Raw genomic sequence first — 16,009 nt, 5'->3', positions numbered from 1 at the left:
GGCGACTGCAATAACATCAAGATTTTTAAATTTAGAGTTTGTCCACCTAAAACCCCAGGTCAATGACTAATGTAGCAAAGCTACCACTAGTTAGGAAAAGGGAAAAAATATCATACTTTCAAATAACTGAGCTTGCAATTGACTGGAATACATAAAAGCAATCTTTGAATAGCACGAACAATTCATCTGAAATCATCTAACAAGGTAAAAAGATGGCAGCATTACAAATGATTACAAGAAAAGAGAAATCTTAAATATCAACTACATTGCTAGTCTTTTTTGATCTTTAAGTGAATAATACAGCATAAACAAGCCACTTCATGCAGTAAACCCATCTCGCACAAACAAACTTTAGATTTGTGATGTCCCTAAAAATAATCTGCATTTCTGACGACTGGCCAAGCAGCATGGTATTTGCTATGGCTCACGAGATTAACTTAGTTCTTTAGCTCAAATTACAGTTTTCTATTAGCTAGCAAAATAGTTTACTATCATGCTACTAGACCTCTTGTCTCCCTTCAAGTGGATTACAGCACGCAAGTTTCACTTGGACAATATTCTTTACTGAAAACTGGAGATGGTGACAAAAGCCCACGATGCAGCATTTAATTCTTCCAGAGATGGGACAGTGAAAGTAACCTTTTCAATTCCTGCGTGAGAAATTTTTATTTCTCACTCAAAGCAGTACCTCTCATCAAATCCACACATTTCAGGCAAAGCTCTGGATCCCTTCTGGCTGAATTGAGCAATTGAATACCTTGCTTTCATGCAGTGATCTACACGAATGTGAGAAATGCACATCCTGGATGATCAGATTTCCACTTTTGCTGTTATCCCACTGAGAGCAAATCACGATTATCAAGAAATTCTGTTATGCTTCAAATAGCTAAAAAGCATAGAACAAATACAAAGTTAACAATAAAGAGATTTTAATACCTTCCGGCGAAACTGGTCTTCAGCATATTTCCTTTCTTCTTCTTTACGCCGTTCGCGTTCTTCAATTTCCATTTCTCGCTGGCGTCGTTTCCTTTCAGTTTCCTCCAATTTTCTTAGCTTTTCCTGGTATTCACGCTCTTCTGCTTCTCTTTTTTCACGTTCACAGCGTTCCTTCTCTTCACGCTCTATTAAGGAATGCCAAAAATGAGAACCTTTCTTTGCAGTAGTTCATTTATTCATATAGTTGTGAAAAATGTATAACTAGTTATTCTAACCCTTCTTAAGTTTTTCTTCTTCCAATCTCTGAGCTTCTTCCTCTTTTTGTATGTAGTAGAGCTTGCGTCTTTCCTCTTTACGTTGTTTTTTACGCTCTTCTAAACGCATCTTCCGTTCTTCATTCAGCCGCTCTTGGAAGTTCTTTAGTTTCTCCTTTTCTCAGAATAAAACAGAATGCAACTTAAATACCACCTTTTACCTAGTTCTGCTATATTCAAGTAACAAAATAGCCTGCCAAGATTAAAAAATGCTTCAAAATCAGATGATTTCTTGGATTACATGGCCAAGAACATAAGTCAAGCTACAATATTATTAACAAGTTATTTAATAAATTGCAGACCTCATAGACAGTGCGGCGTGAAGCCATAAGCTTGGTTAGGAACAGGTCTTGATCCTCCATCATTCTTGACATTCGATTTTTATGCTCCAGAGCTTTCTCACGCTCCACTTTCATACTGGTTATCTGCAAACAGAAGAACTTTACAATTAGTTACAGGCAAACATGTAATTTGCTAAACCAAAGAAAAACTTGAGTTACAACATAGAGGAATACAAAGAGCAATGTGCCTAAAAATGTGCGTTGAAGCAAAAAACAAAATAATATCTGAAAAGCATATGTACACAAATTACATCACTCACCCTTTCTTCCTCTTGAAGTTCCCACAATTCCATATCTTTTATTCGCTGTTCCTCAAAAGCTTTTTTGAGTAAAGGTATTTCTTCTAATCGCTTGGCTCTTTCATAAAAGTCAATCTGCAAAAAAATACCAAAGTCGGTCAGGAGAGTTACCAATAGCTTTAAAATCTGTCACAAATATGAAAGAAATCGGGGAGAGTTTTAAACCTTGAGTTAGCAAACACTTTGTGTGACATCAAGGACTACAGTTATCAGCTCTTCAAATTTAGGGTAGCAGCAATATTCTGCAATGGTCAGATTTACAGCACAAAACAACGCTTCGGCCCACTGAGTCTGCAAAAACAGGCACCTAACCATTCTAATCTCACTGGCCTATAGACTTGTATGCCTTGGCAATACAAGTGCTTAAAATTACTTAAATGTTATGAGACTTTCTGCTTCTAAAAGGCAGTAATTTCCAGATTCCCATCATCCCGGGGGCAGTGTGGTGGCTCAGTGGTTAGCACTGCTGCCTCACAGCACCAGGGACCCAGGTTCAATTCCTGCCTCAGGCTGTGTGGAGTTTGCACATTCTCCCCGTGTCCGCACGGGTTTCCGCTGTGTGCTCCAGTTCCCTCCCACAATCCAAAGATGTGCAGGTTAGGTGAACTGGTCATGCTAAATTGCCCATCGTGTTAGGTGCATTAGCCAGGGGTGAAATGGGTCAGATGGTCAGTGTGGGCCTGTTTTCACACTGTAGGGAATCTAATCAAACTACTCTGGACAGTGCGGTCTTTGGGGCAGCACGGTGGCTCAGTGGTTAGCACTGCTGCCTCCCAGCAACACGGTCCCAGCTTCAGTTCCAACCTCAGGCGACTGTGTGTGGAGTTTGCACATTCTCCCAGTGTCTGTGTGGGTTTCCTCCCACAGTCCAAAGACGTGCAGGTCAGGTGAATTGGCCATGCTAAATTGCCCATAGTGTTAAGAGCATTAGTCAGAGGGAAATGGGTCTGAGTGGGTTATTCTTTGGAGGGTCGGTGTGGACTGGTCAGGCCAAAGGGCCTGTTTCCACACTGTAGGGAATCTAAAAAAAAACGCTTTTCCTTACATCATTAAACTTTCTGACCTTTACCTTAAATCTATGCCCCCATTCATGGATTCCTCTGTCAAGAGAATTATTCCTTCCTGCCCACAATTTTATACATATCAAATACTGACTTCATTATTGCGTTCCTAATAATTGTCTTGGCATATCTGGAAGCAATTTATTTCTTTCAGATTATTTAATTGGTAAAAATTTACTAAAAACTGGTTTTCAGATCGTTAAAAGAACCATTCAGCAGATTGAAATGATTTTGGTTAAAATATAAACCATTACAATATAAACAAGCAAAGGAAAATGAAGAACAAACCTTTTAGTACAACTCAAGGTCAGGCTACATTCTCAATGCCTCAAAAATATGCGTAAAATAGATTAACAACATAGAGTCATAGAGATGTACAGCATGTAAACAGACCCTTCAGTCCAACCTGTCCATGCCGATCAGATATCCCAACCCAATCTAGTCCCACCTGCCAACACCCAGCCCATATCCCTCCAAACCCTTCCTATTCATATACCCATCCAAATGCCTCTAAAATGTTGCAATTGTAACAGCCTCCACCACATCCTCTGCCAGCTCATTCCATACAGGTACCACCCTCCGCGAGAAAAGGTTGCCCCTTAGCTCTCTTTTATATCTTTACCCTCTCACCCTGAAACTATGCCCTCTAGTTCTGGACTCCCCAATCCCAGGGAAAAGACTTTGTCAATTTATCTTATCCATGCCCCTCAATTTTGTAAACCTCTACAAGGTCACCCCTCAGCCTCCGATGCTCCAGGGAAAACAGCCCCAGCCTGTTCAGCCTCTCCCTGCAGTTCAGATCCTCCAACCCTGGCAGCATTCTTGTAAATCTTTTCTGAACCCTTTCAAGTTTCACAACATCTTTCCAATAGGAAGGAGACCAGAATTGCACGCAATATTCCAACAGTGGTCTAACCAATGTCCCGACAGCCGCAACATGACCTCCCAACTCCTGTACTCCATACTCTGACCAATAAAGAAAAGCATACCAAACGCCTTCTTCACTATCCTATCAACCTGCGACTCCACTTTCAAGGAGCTATGAACCTGCACTCCAAGGTCTCTTTGTTCAGCAACACTCCCTAGGACCTTACCATTAAGTGTATAAGTCCTGCTAAGATTTGCTTTCCCAAAATGCAGCACCTTGCATTTATCTGAATTAAACTCCATCTGCCACTTCTCAGCCAATTGGCCTATCTGGTCCAGATCCTGTTGTAATCTGAGGTAACCCTCTTCCCTGTCCTCTACACCTCCAATCTTGGTGTTATCTGCAAACTTACCAACTGTACCTCTTATGCTCGCATCAAAAATCAATTATGTAAATGACAAAAAGTAGAGGGCCCAGCACCGATCCTTGTGGCACTCCACTGGTCACAGGCCTCCAGTCTGAAAAACATCCCTCCACCACCCTCTATCTTCTACCTTTGAGCCAGTTCTGTATCCAAATGGCTAGTTCTCCCTGTATTCCATGAAATCTAACCTTGCTAATCAGTCTCCCATGGGGAACCTTGTCGAATGCCTTACTGGAGTCCATATAGCATATTACTTTGAAATATTATTAATCTGTATTTTCCATTTCTTCACCAGCTGGTCATTCTTGACAGGCTAGAAGGACACTGGCCATTTGCCAACAGTGCTTAAAATAGTCACTTGTTACCAAACTTTGCCCCACCTTCCGAAATAGGAAAACACTTAGCTTGAACTCTGTGCTCTACTATAATTTGGTAATTAACAAATGGACAATTGTAGATACATTACTTTATCACTTCATACTGCAATGTGAAGTACCACCCTCAAATCACTGAAAGAAACTTTTGCTAGTATTTCCATTGTCACGATGAAGACTAACAGTCAGCTTGCCCTCATGATCACTTAGTCATCTTAATTTAGCTATCACGTCAGTACCAGCACCCCTGCTCTATCTTTCCAAACATTTGTTACCATTTTCTTTTACTATAAAATAACTTTCACCTTTTTTTCCTGATTTTTCAGACGTTCTTGAAGTTCCTTCTTTTCTTTCTCTAACTGCTCAACCTGCTTCGCCATGATAAAATCTGGATCTAGTTCTTCAAGGTTCTGAAAATATCAAGGGATCACAATCAGATATGGCACATACTGAACAAAATATGTTATTGACATACAGATATTGCCTACCATACATGAATCTGAAGAAACAGACAGATGTTGGTGGAGGAAAAAAAAGGATTGAAAATTAACAAGTATGCATTGTTCATTTCCAAATTGAACAAAGCCTTTATAGAGCAATTAGCAATTCACATTCACTTCCTGGATTGAAGAAATGCCACTGAATAGCATGGCTATCTAATAAAAGGACTTAAAATAGTCAAAGACTTTGACAGAGTAGATAAGTGTTTTAACTTGGGGAACAGCAAAACTAGATGCTATCAATACAATTGAATTCAGAAATCAATTGGGGAATTCTGAAGAAACTTTTTACCTAAAAACAGTGGTGAGAATGTGGAACTCCTCATTGCAGGGGATAATTGAGAGGAACAGATTATGCTGATTGCAACATATAGAAGAATAATAGGAGGATTAATGGGCCAGAAACTGTGGCATGCAGGGTGGGATGAATAGCCCTTTTCTCTGAAAATTTGTGTAATATTATTGCCCCCAAAAGAAAGCATTTTATATTGGAACTAAAAGATGTTTAAACAGAAATTTACTGAACTGTATTTTACCTCAATGTCAATATCTCGAAATGCCTTAGCTCCCAGTTCAGTTTTTTTAATCTGCTCCAGACGCTCTCGCACATGTTTCCGTTTGATGTTTTCATGCTCCTGCATAAGACGCTCTTTTTCTCTCTCCTGTGCCTCTTGACGTAAACGCTCTTCTTCAGCTTTGCGAACTTTCTGAAGTTCTGCCTCTCGCAACTCCATTTCTTCTTTCTCCCGCTGAACATTCAGACTTTCCAGACGTTCCTTTCTCTCCTCAATGGTCTGGCGACGGGCAAGGATCCGCTGGTGCTCCTTTCTGGCATTCTTCAAGTAAGCACTAACAGCTTGCTGATGCTGCTCTTCCTTTTCATGCTGAGAGATTATAGAGGAAACATGGGCAAGGAAAATTCATGAATACAAACTCCTAATACTTAAATTCATAATGTCTCACAGCTCACTTGACTGAATTGAGACAGAAAACAGGAAGGTCCTGGCTCATCTTCAGTTCACGCCAAGTTACCAGATCCCAGCTAACTATCAGGACTTATTAACTAAACTGATCTAATGAGACCGAATGCCCTTTAAGACATCAGTGAGCATATGGTATTTATAACAGCTTATTTAAAACTCTGCAAACCAAATAATGAAAATGGTCAACAATGGAATGCATCATCTACATTTAGAATGCACAAACCATTTTCATTAGTCTGGTAAACTTTGTTTCAAAGTGGAAACAAGTCAAAGTGTAGCAATATTATATCCAAGGCTGTAAAGTTTAACATAGCAAAACAACATGCTTGTATGCTGAGACCGCTACTCCTGGCGATTTAGAATTACTGGACCTATTAGGGTACTGATTTGCAAGGTTACTTCGTCAAAACAAAAAACTTACAAGCAAGTGTGTTGGCTTGACAACTTGGATAGCCTTCGCTAATGCGGCAGACATAGCGGTCAACTGACTTCTGATCTGCTCTGAAGGCATTGGCTGCAAGTAAGGACCCACTGGTGAATCTTCTCGTGGAGAATAGTTGAGATCTGAGCCAAAACTTAAAGTACGAGAAGAATGATCTATGCGAACCTAGAACAAAAACAGAGTTAACAAAAAAAAACAATTTTGTCAGTCATATAGCATGGAAACAGACCCTTTAGCCCAACTCATCCATAGTGACCAGGTTTCCTAAATTGAACTAGTCCGATTCGCCCGTGTTGGACCCATATTCTTCTAAATCTTTCTGGTCATGTACCTGTCGAAATGTCTTTCAAATGTTGTAATTTCCCCTACTGGAAATGATAACTGCAATTAAAGCCACAAAACATTACACTAATCATATCTGAACCAACCATTCTAGATCCATCTATTGACTGCACTCGAAAAATATACTTATTTGAATATATCTGACCTGCGCTATAAAAATCCAGTCTTGGTTGGAGCAAAATTAAGTCAACCCAGAAGATTATGAAATTTGTTTAAAAGACAATTTTACTAGAAATTACTGCACTCAAAAGTGCATGGAACTTTCATGGGAGCTCTTCCAATCTCTGGCTGTGCCTTTCAGCATGAAATCTTCGAGGAGAAAGTGAGGACTGCAGATGCTAGAGATTAGAGCTGAAAACATGTTGCTGGAAAAGCGCAGCAGGTCAGGCAGCATCCAAGGAACAGGAGAATTGACGTTTCGGGCATAAGCCTGAAGAAGGGCTTATGCCCGAAACGTCGATTCTCCTACTCCTTGGATGCTGCCTGACCTGCTGCGCTTTTCCAGTAACATGTTTTCAGCTTTCAGCATGAAAGTCAGCAAAATACATGTAAAAACTGCATGGATGACTACAAGTTATAGGACAGCCAGACAGAAGTTATTTTCCAATACACTTAACTAACATGTCAACAATTTCCTCTTGGAATTACAAGTTGTCTACAATTACTCGTTCAGGATTTATGAAATCACTCAGATACAAGTTAGATCTTTGATCTTACATTAGAGAGAATGAACTACATTGAAACAGATCTCCACAAATTTCTGGTAAAGTTTATTGTGTTTCCAGCAGTGTAGACTCACTCAAAAATGTGTCCATCAGAGCTTCCATCAAGTCTCTCAAAGGACTAATTTCAGCTAATTACGTGATGAGAAATACCTGCTTCTAATACAACACAACATAAGATTTGATTTCTTAAACTTCACTCCAATAATTAAGCCCAGTATTTGAAATCCAACAGAACTCTAACACCACTGCACAGGTCAATATGTGACTGTTGACATTACCTGCAAATCACAGTGTCTGGCAGCATCAACAATGGCACGCTCCAATTGAAAGGCATCAACAAAAGGAACCAAGGAAGCCAAACGAGTAAATTCTATGCTTTGATAAATCTGAGCTACCTGTGGAAATAAAAATAGCACTTTATCAATTAGGATTGAATCAAAAAAGCTTGCATGCTTTCCAAAGACACTGTTTAGGTTTATGGCTGTGTAATTAAGGCTGATGTATTAACTTTGTGCTTCAAATCAAATCTAATTGAGATCTACTGAACTAGGCTAAAACACATTTACACCTATGCCATTACAAGCTGCCTTAATCCTCAAAAAAGGTAGGCAGAAAACATTTGAAATATTGTTGGAATAATTTTAGGATGCAAGTTTGATCACTTGCATAATTGGTTAGCACTGCTGCCTCAAAGAAAACATCAAAAAGGAAGAACCAGAACTTTCTGACACTTCTACACCAATATATTTCAGTAATCATTCACCTCTATACCATGGTTACAATTTGCACCATCTACAAGAGGCATGTTACACAACTCCAAGTCACTTTCTGGACTCTAATCTCTTGTCTGCAAAGACAACAGCAGCAAATGCATGGGACAACCATGCTTCCAAGTTCCCATTAAACAAGACTATCTTGATTAGGAAATACACATCTGTTTCTTCTTCACTGAACCAAATTCAGGAACTCCCTAGCTATCAACACCATGGAAGCACATATATCAAGTTCAGGGAGGCTTCAGTCCAGTGTTGTTGTCACTGCGTTAGGAACCCACAGGTACTGTTCTAGTGACATGGGTTCTAATTCCACGACTGCAGATGGCAGATTATACAACAAAAAAAATTCTGGAGTGAAAGTGCTCATCACATTTCATGAGTGATAATAAAGTATTTCAACTCTGAAGGCATTGTAGTCAGCGTTTTGGTACGGTTTACAAGTTGATCGTGAATCAAAATACAGGATAAGTATCAAATTTAATTGTGAATTTCTAAATGAAAACAGTTGAAATTTTATCCCCTGGATGTGACTCTTGGAAACTGCAATAGTCTAAAACAGCACATCTAATTGCTTGGCTTTCCTGAACAGGACAGAATTAAAATGCACTAAAATGCATGCAGGGTTCTCAAGGGAGAGGCTTAATGCAAATGGAGCAAAAACACTCTGCTGTCCAAAATATAATAAGAGTAACCTTTTCTAAAATGACAGCAAGATATCGCCACATATTAGATTATATCTGAATTTCAAATCTTTGTACTAAGTTTCCTAATGTAAAATATGTACACACCTGTTGAAGGAGCCGAAGGATAGTATTATTCTGCAAATGAGGCACGTAATGCTGGAGATCAGGTTCTTTCTCTGACTGGTCTCGGACCCAGTCGAGGACCTTGAGTAGAAGAGAAAGACAAAAGATATGGTTTACATCATGTAGACCTGAGTATTTATCTAAAGAGTTTATTTAATTTGACTGTTATGCAGGATAGTGATTAAAGCAGAAAAACATGATTTAATGCAATTGCGGAAATAAAGACCTGACCAATTTTTAACATACTAAATCAAAGAAATTTCTGAATGCCAATTTTTTTTAAAAACAAACAAAATATGCTGTCATGATGTTGGGAAAATCACTGGCTAGGCCAGTATTTATTGGCTACCTCTAATTACTTGCAAACAAGTGGTAGTGGGAAGCAAACCATTTAGTACAGATATACCAACAGTGCTGCTACAAAGCAAGTTCGACCCAGTGACAGTGAAAATGCTGACTGGGTCCCAAGCCAGAATTGTATGCAACTTGGAGTGTAGCTTGCTTGGTGCTCCTATGTACCAACTGTCTCTGTCTAAGTGAGAGAGATCAAAGGTTCGAAGGAGGCTGTTGATGGAACTTTGGGAAGCTGCTATGAATGATGATGGCTGGGAGGAGATAGGCAGCAGTCAAGAAAGTTGCTTTGTTGTGGATGATTTCAAGCCTCTGGATTATTGTTGGAGCTGCATTCATTCAGGCAAGTGACCAGAATTGCATAATGCCCCTTACTTGTGCCTTTTAGATGATGGACAGGCTCCCAGGAGACAGAAGAGTTACCCGTCAGAGTTCCAATCCTCTGACCTACTCTTGTAACCACAAGATTTATATATCTGGTCCAGTTCAATTTTTAGTTAATGGCTGCCCCGAGAATGCTTAAAAGGAGTTGCAACCATTGAATGCCACAGAGACTGTCAGTTGAGCCATGTCTTTCTTGGCACTTGGACAACATAAATGTTATTTACCAGTTGTCAGTAGAAGCCAAAATGTTAATCGGGGTTTGATGCATTTTGAGATGGACTACATCAGTGTTTAAGGAGTGAGAATAGTGCTGAACATTGATGCTTGCCCACCCCCACTTCTGGCCTTTTAATGGATGGGCAAACAATGAAGACGACCATGAAAATTTCAAGTATGATCACTAACCTAAGGAGGTGCCAAAGCAATTATCTTGGATTGACCTGAAACCTCTAATACCTGCTACCATCTTCCTTAGCGCTGATATCACTCCAAAAAGAGTACAGTGCTTCCCATGCCATCCTCAACTCCAATGGTCATTGACTTCAGTTGGGAGTATCCCTTGATTACATACTCAAAGCTACCTTAACGCTAAGGGCAATCATACTCACCTCTAGACTTCAATTCTTTTGTACTGTTTAAAGAATGTTACCATTTTGCAATATAGGAAATAAATTTAACGTACTTAGCTAAAATGTACGGAGGGGACTGGCAGTTATGGTTACATAAAAAGACCATCTGCTAATTAACCTCCAATTTTGCTCTAGCACATTAGAAATATCATTGATCTTACAAGAACAAAGAGCAAGACAATGAGAAGGTGCTGAAAGCAATATTACAGCAAATTGCAGTACAAAACCAGGAAGACAGGATTTGGCTGGTCAGTCCTTCAAATATTCAGTTAGACATTTTATGAAAATCATAGCCAAATATAGGAAAAGGGACTTAGAGGGTGAGTGTTGCTGGGAAAACACAGCATCTGAGGTGCAAGAGAATCAACATTTCGGGTATATGCCCTTCTCAACTTCATTACGTTCTTCAATATCCTTGCCAAACATATATTGACTACCATTTTGAAAAATGATAAGCAACTCAAAGTAAGAATGCTTTTCAATTTTCACCCCTAAAATTCAACTTCACACCTCACTCTGAATTCACCCAAGGTAGTTTATTTCCATCCACTGTATAGCATTTCTTTAACCATGCAACTTTGCTTAGAGGAGCTCAAATTTTCAAAATCTTAGGATAGTTTTTAATTGGACTGTAACATAAATAATTCATCTTGGACAGTCAACTGATCTCTTCCAAACAGTTCAGAATGTCAAAACTAAACGTTATTTGTTACCTTACTAACACGTCCACAAAGTTTGAGCGGGTGGAATTCCACTTCCAACCAATTATATACACCCTTCACTTCAGGTGCAGCATACTGCATCACATTGAAACGAACCTTTGTAAAAAGAAAAGTTGGTTCGGAATGAAGGCTGAAACCAAAGCATCAATGAACAGTTAAACAATTTACTCTCAAAGTCAATTAACAGAAGAATAATTGGCAGAATGTTCAACTTTGATAGGAGCCTAAGTAACTTCTTGAATTCAGGATCAAGTTTCTCACAATTGCACTCTACTGTACCACATGCCACAAACACTGAAGGATTCCAATAGACCAAGAACGCAGAAGGATATCACCTGTATACCTGTGCCTTGCTTTGATTTTGATCCAGTCACACAATTGTTAGTAGTCTCAAAAAGTATATCAAATCCTAAGATTTTTCAACAGATCTCTGCTCAGTACAGGACCATCATCAGTGCCTAAATATTCCTTAATGACACTTCATCCTAAAATTAAAATTGGATTAAGCAAAACTGATCATCAGGATTGTGGCCAAATAAAAACAAGGTGATGGCTTTATGCTGTTGAAAAAAGGTGGTCAGGAGGAGCAAATGGAACAAATTTAAAGGTCAGAGGGCAAGGCAGAGTAGAAACCACAGGTATATACCATAGATCAAAAGGGGAAGGTAGTAGATGCAAAGAGACACAGGCTCAAAGTTGTTGTAAATGGCAGAACAAAAGACAGCTCTGCTGTCTATGTTGAGAAGTGAGGCAGGACAATAAAATGGTTAACAGAATCGATGGTCTGAGTTTGTCTAACAAACATCAGTTGCTGTTCCTCACTGGACTGGAGCAACAGACCCAGAACAGAAATGTAAGTAACATGGCTTATTGAAATGGCCAGCAACCATTCTCAATTCCAAACTAACAGTTATCTTGGACTCAAGATGTTAACCATTTCCCTTTCGCAATTCACAGATGCTGCTCAACATGCTAAGTTTTTATTTTAGATCGCCAGCATTTGCAGTAATTTGATTGTGTTTTGGTGGTCAACAAATATTTGAAAAAATTGATGGGGGAGACAATCTTGCATCTCCATCGCAGCACATCAGAAAATGTTTTGAGATCTAAAAAGAACTTTACCAGTGCTAAATGAGCAACAGTTAAATTAAAATACATCTGCAAGTTGCAATTCAACCCTGGAAAGTAAATTTTTTAACTATTACCTACTTCATTGGGGACATCACCAATTTGAATTTTAATATAATTTGCTCACTTCAACTTACTAACAGTTCAAATTCTGTATCTGAATCACCTTGTCTGAAGGAGACTGGCAGCAGTAGTACACTTGAATCAGCTAAGCTGCTAATTAACCTTCAACTCTTATTCTGGCACATAAAAAATCTCTCAAATCTCACTAAGGCTGAGAACAAGATAATGATGAAGTGTGCTTTATTAGTGGCAAATCTGTCCATTAGTACTTTTTCAGCTCAAGTGAAAATGCTTCTTCAAAAAGAAAAGGATAAGTGAATTTCTACCATTACATGTCTTTTTTGATGTTTTCCAATCCCCAATCCCTTACCTTAATTACTAAAACAAACTTAATTTCTATATTAAAATTATACTGTGGAATGGCATTGTAATTGTTATTTTTTTACTGGATTAGTAATGCATAGAATGCAAGTTTAAATCATTTCAAAGTGATTATTAGGATTTAACTTCTGTCAAAAAGACCTGAAGTGCTGATGAAAAGATACTGGATAGCTCCCAATCCAAAAATGCTTCACTAAATTTCTTTCAGGAGGGAATCCTATTTTTTTTTACTTCATCCAGCCTATCATACATGCCTCACCAATGCAATCATAAACGCTGGCCCTGCCAGTGTCATATCCTGAAAACTACTGAAAAAGGCATTACAAAATTAAAGCTTGCTCCAGCGGGACACAAACTTGGGCATACTAAAAATCATACCATGTCATTAATCAAACTTTGTCGAGTTGGAGGTGCCTGTAAGCCCAACAGCGTAGCTAATCGTCTGTGCTTCTCAACAATAATACCATCCATGTCGAGCAATCGGGCAATGTCTGTCCTTTCAGGTGTAATAGGAATTGATAGAGTAGCTAAAAGGACTCTGGTAGACATCCTGTAAAAGACAGTAAATCAAAATGTTACATGATACTAAAAAATTTGTTGCAACAAAGAAATTATGCATCCAAGACGAGCATTGATTAACTGCTAACAATAGTTTTTTTTTTAAAAATTACTTTTCACTACAAATTTGATGTACGGGGAAACTCTGATTGTGAAATGCTTCAGCATTATTTTATGTATATAAGCAACACACTTAATATCCTAAGAACACAGTTGACTTTGGGTGTACTTAATGCAATACCGATGATTTTGAACAGGCAAGCCTTTGGAAATTAAACAGCAAACTGATTAGACTGTTACAAATGAAGAAATCAAATCTCACTCATAAGCGCAAGTCAAATTGGAAACTGTTTACTTTTAGACCTGCTATCACAATCCAAGTTAGACATAAATTCCCAACATTATAAGGCACAATTAAAGGCATTCCACAATTAAAGGCATTCTAGCCTGCAGCTGTATGGTTTGCTGAAGCTCATGAATCTTTCAATAGAGGATTTTAGGCAATAATTAATGCCCAATTTTTGTAAAAAAGTTTTACAGTTTACTGTAAAAGTTTACTTCGCCCCAAAAAGAAAAAAAAACGGTGACATTTCAATATTCTTATCTTTTTCAGATTATTCTTAAATTAGATTACCCACAGCGGCCCAACAAGTCCACACCGACCCGCCGAAGCGCAACCCACCCAGACCCATTCCCCTACATTTACCCCTTACCTAACACTAAGGGCAATTTAGCATGGCCAATTCACCTAACCTGCACATTTTTGGATTGTGGGAGGAAACCCACGCAGACACGGGGAGAATGTATAAAACTCCACACAGTCAATCGCCTGAGTCGGGAATTGAACCCAGGTCTTTGGCGCTGTGAGGCAGCAGTGCTAACCACTGTACCACCGTGCCACCTACGGTGATGAAGCTTAAAGTAAAAGGAATGGTATTTTATGATTAAACACTATTACAGCCCTCCTGATTAGTTTGATTTCGGATTGTAATAGTAGACAGTTTTCATCTACAGCCCCTAATCAGTTGATGATTCTGCTTTCCCTGGATCCACCTTTTGTTCCATTCCTTGCTCCATTATCGCCTCCTTTTGCCTTTTAATGCCTTCCATCTCAACTCCTTCCACTCGCCTAAAACATAGAATACCTTAATGATTTTTTAATTTTGACAGTGATAACTGACCTGAAGCATTAACTTACAGGGTGACATGGACTTTCAGCCTCTCCTTTATTTTCAATTTCCAACTTCTACAATATTTTGTGGAGTGAAGGCCAATTTTCTGCAATTATATTGATGTAATTCTGCCTTCAAAACCGTAAAACAGAGAGCCTCATCTGTGACAGCAACCCACTCAAAATAGTTGTGCTCAATCTGGACTCAGTCACTGTATCATTCATTGCACTCAAACAATGAGAAGCACCTACAAACAGACCTTGAGGTTGACTTCACACCCTTATGGGAAATTTGGGAACCCCTACCTACCATTCAATGCATGTAGATAATAGTACATCAACCACACTTCACAATCTAATTTTTGTACCGCTTCCACCTTTTAGTATGTCGTTTTCTCCCCAATATTTCTTAATAATCTACAGCACTTGTGTTTATCACTAGCTATGCATTTAAGTATTTCTCTACCTCTGCATCTCCTCTGGTGAAAGATTTTTTCTCATCTCTCTGGACAAATGGTATAGTCGGTGAAGAGTAGATGCATGAAACAGAGCATTTCCTGATTTCCAGAAAACTGTGGAAACTTTATTATAGTAGTTAGCCATTAGCTGGGGTTTGGGGGGCTTCTTGGACAAAGAAAATAGCCCATGAATGTCTTCTACAGCCTTGAAAGCTTCCTATTAAAAAAAAACAAACATACTTCACAAACAAAACATTATACCAGAATCCTCAACAATCCAGAGATTTATTAAAAGTTTTAACTCCACATAGTTGAAGATTTATTAACAAGTTGCTTGACAGTTACAAAAAAAGTTAAATATTCACTTAGGGAGAGATGATTCCAGTACACACCTCCACCATCAAGACACTTAATCCTGATGCGGGAACTAAAATTAAATCCAATGTTGCCTCAAATTTATTACTGATACATTCTGCAAACTTAGGTCAGTAATGCATAAGTGTGTAACATGGTTAATAAAGATTAATATTTGCCAGCAGTTTTTTTGCATTAATTGCTTGGCATTGAATCAAATTCATTGCAGCCGGTGTCTGCAACTTCAAATGCACTCTACAATGGCAAGCTAAGGAGGACATGCTGTGGTCAGTTGCGAACAACATGTGGAAATCATGAGTACTTTATTCAGATTCTAAGTAAGCACATCAGTGCACAATTACTGCAACACTAACTTATTAGTAGTGCCGCACAAACCATGTGCAATACAAAATAAGGTTCTAGAATTTTGAAAACCCAGAATAAAGCAAGTTTCTAACCTTTTAACATCAGCACACAGCTATTGGATCATTTTGAAAAAATGTTAAGTAAAAGAACCAAGCTCTTGTCAGTCAGTCATTCTGTGCATGTATCTTCACTCCTTCCATGACAGAAGCAGAAGTGCTAGAGGGAGAGCCCAGATGAAAACCCAACAATCCCA

At 38.8% G+C, this 16,009-nt stretch overlaps 1 protein-coding gene and 2 non-coding genes across 3 annotated transcripts in view; all 3 read right to left on the bottom strand.

The window, feature by feature from the left end:
- Positions 1-16,009, bottom strand: part of eif3s10 (eukaryotic translation initiation factor 3, subunit 10 (theta)) — a 42,186-nt gene that overhangs the window by 6,320 nt on the left and 19,857 nt on the right. The window contains exons 6-17 of the mRNA XM_072557322.1: positions 15,045-15,253; positions 13,228-13,399; positions 11,269-11,373; positions 9,174-9,272; positions 7,888-8,004; positions 6,522-6,707; positions 5,654-6,001; positions 4,923-5,027; positions 1,852-1,965; positions 1,553-1,675; positions 1,212-1,365; positions 937-1,121 (exon numbers count right to left, since the gene is read on the bottom strand). Coding sequence (XP_072413423.1) covers positions 937-1,121; positions 1,212-1,365; positions 1,553-1,675; positions 1,852-1,965; positions 4,923-5,027; positions 5,654-6,001; positions 6,522-6,707; positions 7,888-8,004; positions 9,174-9,272; positions 11,269-11,373; positions 13,228-13,399; positions 15,045-15,253 — 1,917 coding nt within the window. The remainder of the gene's footprint in view (positions 1-936; positions 1,122-1,211; positions 1,366-1,552; positions 1,676-1,851; positions 1,966-4,922; positions 5,028-5,653; positions 6,002-6,521; positions 6,708-7,887; positions 8,005-9,173; positions 9,273-11,268; positions 11,374-13,227; positions 13,400-15,044; positions 15,254-16,009) is intronic.
- LOC140463750 (small nucleolar RNA SNORA19) lies at positions 10,616-10,749 on the bottom strand. Its single transcript, XR_011954772.1, has one exon. It is a non-coding gene; the product is annotated as a small nucleolar RNA SNORA19 (small nucleolar RNA).
- On the bottom strand, positions 12,571-12,709 carry LOC140463751 (small nucleolar RNA SNORA19). Its single transcript, XR_011954773.1, has one exon. It is a non-coding gene; the product is annotated as a small nucleolar RNA SNORA19 (small nucleolar RNA).

Source organism: Chiloscyllium punctatum, chromosome 38, assembly GCF_047496795.1.
Source record: "Chiloscyllium punctatum isolate Juve2018m chromosome 38, sChiPun1.3, whole genome shotgun sequence".
NCBI lineage: Eukaryota > Metazoa > Chordata > Chondrichthyes > Orectolobiformes > Hemiscylliidae > Chiloscyllium > Chiloscyllium punctatum.
Note: the sequence above shows the minus strand (reverse complement) of the source record. Positions and strands in the feature narration are given on the sequence as shown.